We start from the raw sequence: 3453 nt of genomic DNA on the forward strand, positions 1-3453 counted from the left end.
ATTGGTAATTACAATTTTATAAGCATATTTTATTACTTGAATCATATTAAGATATTTCCTATGTTGTGATGATATAGTTTTCTTTGTTCATATCTCATACTTTCTCAACTTAAATGTTCATGTATTCATTTACAGGTCTCCAAGAATAACATAGAAATTATACTTACTTTCTAATCCTAAAATTAGTAATAGAAACTGAAGAAATTTAGGAAATAATTAAAATTTAAAAAGGAAATGTTACCAATAAGCTCAGATCTTGAGCTAAATATCCTAAATATGTAAATTTATTTATTATCTACATTCTTACAGTGTAGGATACAATGTGCTATTTCGATGTGTGCACATGGCATTTAGTGATCCCAGCAGTGTCATTATTTCCCTTTCCTCATCAACTGCACTGTGGAGCACACATCAGTACTGTCTCTGTACTTCACAGTGTTTGGGGGCATGTTAACTTTCATTCTCATGTTTTAGGAATCACTGTTCTACATGTATACTAACTTTGATTTTATTACTCACATATGAGAGAGAACGTGTGATACATTTTGGCTTGTTTCACTAACATAATGTCCTCGAGTACCACTTATTCTAGAAAGGATATAAAGAAAAGGGAACTCATATAAGTATGCTTAAACATTCCATTTTAATTTTATTCTTGAAATAATCACTCAAAACACAAAGTCTTTGAATGTTGATTCCATAGTCATTATTACTAACTTTTGCCTCTGGCATATTTACATAACTACGACCAGAGTAAAAGATCTGTGTTCCAGTTCCTGTTCACCTTATTTCATATGCAGTTTTAGGTCTTTCTAAATTCTAAAATTATTACTTCTAATGATTACAGTGTTCTAACATTCTAGAGGAAAGATAAATTTGCAATACCTCCTTTGACCCAAGGAAATGTGATTCCTTTCTTCTTGATGTCTTTGTTTTGTAAGAATATTAGTGAGGTTACAGGAAAAAAGACTAGAAAAGTCAAATAAGAAAAGAGAGGGGCTAGGGGAAGGTGGGGCAGGGGCAGGAGGGGAGAGGACAGGGGAACCCATGGCTGATATGTAAAATTAAAACACAAATATAATAAATTAAAAAAAGAAAAAAATGAGATTTCCATTTCTACAAAACTTAGAAAAACAGGTACTCATCTTGGAAACAATAGAATGATGAATATACAGAATTTTTGGAATATTTAAATTATTTTATGATTCTTTCTTCCTAAAGGTAAAAACAGTCCTTTCTGGCTCAAGAACACTACACAGATGGAGAATAAAAGGAACGTGACTGAGTTCATCTTGATAGGTCTTACACAGAACCCCCAAATGCAGAAAGCAGTGTTTGTGACATTTTTGGTTCTGTACCTGGTAACAGTTTCAGGCAACCTGCTCATTGTGGTCACCATCATCAACAGCCAGGCTCTGAGCTCCCCCATGTACTTCTTCCTGAGCCACCTTTCCTTGATAGATACAATTTACACTTCTTCTTCAGCTCCGAAGCTGATTGTGGACTCCCTTCAAGAGAAGAAAGTCATCTCCTTTAATGGATGCATGGCACAAGTCTATGCAGAGCACATTTTTGGTGCTACTGAGATCATCCTCTTGACAGTGATGGCCTATGACCGCTATGTGGCCATCTGCAAACCTCTGCACTATATGACCATCATGAGCCACAAACTCTGCATTCTCCTGGTGGGAGTGGCCTGGACTGGAGGGTTTATCCATGCAACTGTTCAGATCCTCTTTACAGTCTGGTTGCCCTTCTGTGGCCCCAACATCATAGACCATTTTATGTGTGACTTGTACCCATTGTTGGAACTTGTCTGCATGGACACGCACACCCTTGGTCTCTTTGTTGCTGCCAACAGTGGGTTCATCTGCCTTTTTAACTTCCTCCTCTTGATGGGATCCTATGTGATCATCTTGCGCTCTCTAAAGAACTATAGCTCAGAGGGCAGGCACAAAGCCCTCTCTACCTGTGTGTCTCACATCACAGTAGTGGTTTTGTCCTTTATTCCTTGCATATTTGTGTATCTACGCCCAGTGACTACTCTGCCAATAGATAAAGCAGTTGCTGTATTTTATACCATGGTGGCTCCTCTATTGAATCCTTTAATCTATACCCTCAGAAATTCTGAGGTAAAAAATGCATTAAGAAAACTGTGGAGGAAAAAAATGTAAATTCAGATAACAATTAAACAGGGTCTTTGGACATTACATACATAGGTAATACATTTTATATAATAATAGTTCCAATTTTTTATCTATAGATAGGAATGTCCATTATAATGCAGAGTTGGATATTACTTGGAGATAGTTACTTAAGCAAAAGGCTAAACTGGGGTAGTAATGCATATCTTTTCTCTTTTCTTATACTTTTGTCACCATAACCAAATACCTCTTTTTTAGATGTATTTATTTAATTATCTATCTAAATTTTTATTTATTTAATGTGTATGTATATGTACTGTTTGTGCACCAGGCAGTTGAAGATGCCCATGAAGGATACAAAGGCCTTGGATGTCCCTAGAACTAGAGTTAGAGGGTGTTTTGAGCCACTCATCATGAGTTACAGGTAGCAAACCCTCACCTTCTATGAGTGGAGAAAGCATTCCTAAATGCTGAAGCATTTTTCATCTACAAATGATTGCTTTTTAGTCAATAAATATAAAGTAACTAGAAAATAATTGATGTTCTAAAAAATATCTAGAGTATTTGCTAATATTAAAATTATTAATTATTTAAGAATTATTGAGATGTTGCTTATTACATATAACTGAGAAAAACATGTTTAATTCTAATTTTTATCTTAAACTATTGTCTTCACATGAATTCTTGGTGGATTTTATTAGTTACTAAATATCAGTTGTATGTGAAAAAAGAGACACTGCTCATCTCTGATGCCTACAAGAGTGGCATTATCTCCATATCTTATAATTTAGGATCCAATCACAGAACAAACTAAACCAATTCTTTGACTTGAAAGTGAAGTTTACACACAGTGAATAATTTTATTAGGAAATTGATGATATAAGATTATAGGCTGAATATCTAAATAAGGTACATATTTTGAAAGTACATTGGCTTCTAATATTTTTGGAAATATATGGTTGTAGTCCATCAAATGGTGATGACATTCGTTATATTTTCTTGCACCAGGGCTAGTTTACAGTAGCTAGCCAGAAGCTGGCACATTATTCTGTGACTGTGTAAATCTTCCACTAGGATACAGAGTGCTGAGACTGGTTAAAAGGAGCTATGTCCTGGATTGACAGAAAAGTTACAAATTTACCAATAATGATAATACATGCCCAACCTAGTGCAAATAGACAGAGAACATGAATACGAGATGATGGGAAGTACAAGAGGGGAAGTCCCATTTGAATCAGAAGGAGAGGTATAGATGAATATGATCAAATTACATTATATGTATTCTTCAAGAATTAATAAAATATAGGAG

At 34.8% G+C, this 3453-nt stretch overlaps 1 protein-coding gene across 1 annotated transcript; it reads left to right on the plus strand.

The window, feature by feature from the left end:
• Nucleotides 1–1247: 1247 nt before the first annotated feature.
• Nucleotides 1248–2174, plus strand: LOC118582407 (olfactory receptor 4C12-like). The gene has a single exon (XM_036185263.1). The coding sequence runs from the start codon at nt 1260–1262 to the stop codon at nt 2172–2174; it is 915 nt and encodes a 304-aa protein (XP_036041156.1). The 5' UTR covers nt 1248–1259.
• Nucleotides 2175–3453: the final 1279 nt, after the last annotated feature.

This window comes from Onychomys torridus, chromosome 4 (assembly GCF_903995425.1).
Source record: "Onychomys torridus chromosome 4, mOncTor1.1, whole genome shotgun sequence".
In the NCBI taxonomy this organism is placed as follows: Eukaryota; Metazoa; Chordata; class Mammalia; order Rodentia; family Cricetidae; genus Onychomys; species Onychomys torridus.

Coding starts and splice junctions, on each gene's coding strand:
- LOC118582407 (XM_036185263.1), top strand. CDS start 1,260: ATGGAGAATAAAAGGAACGTGACTGAGTTCATCTTGATAGGTCTTACA.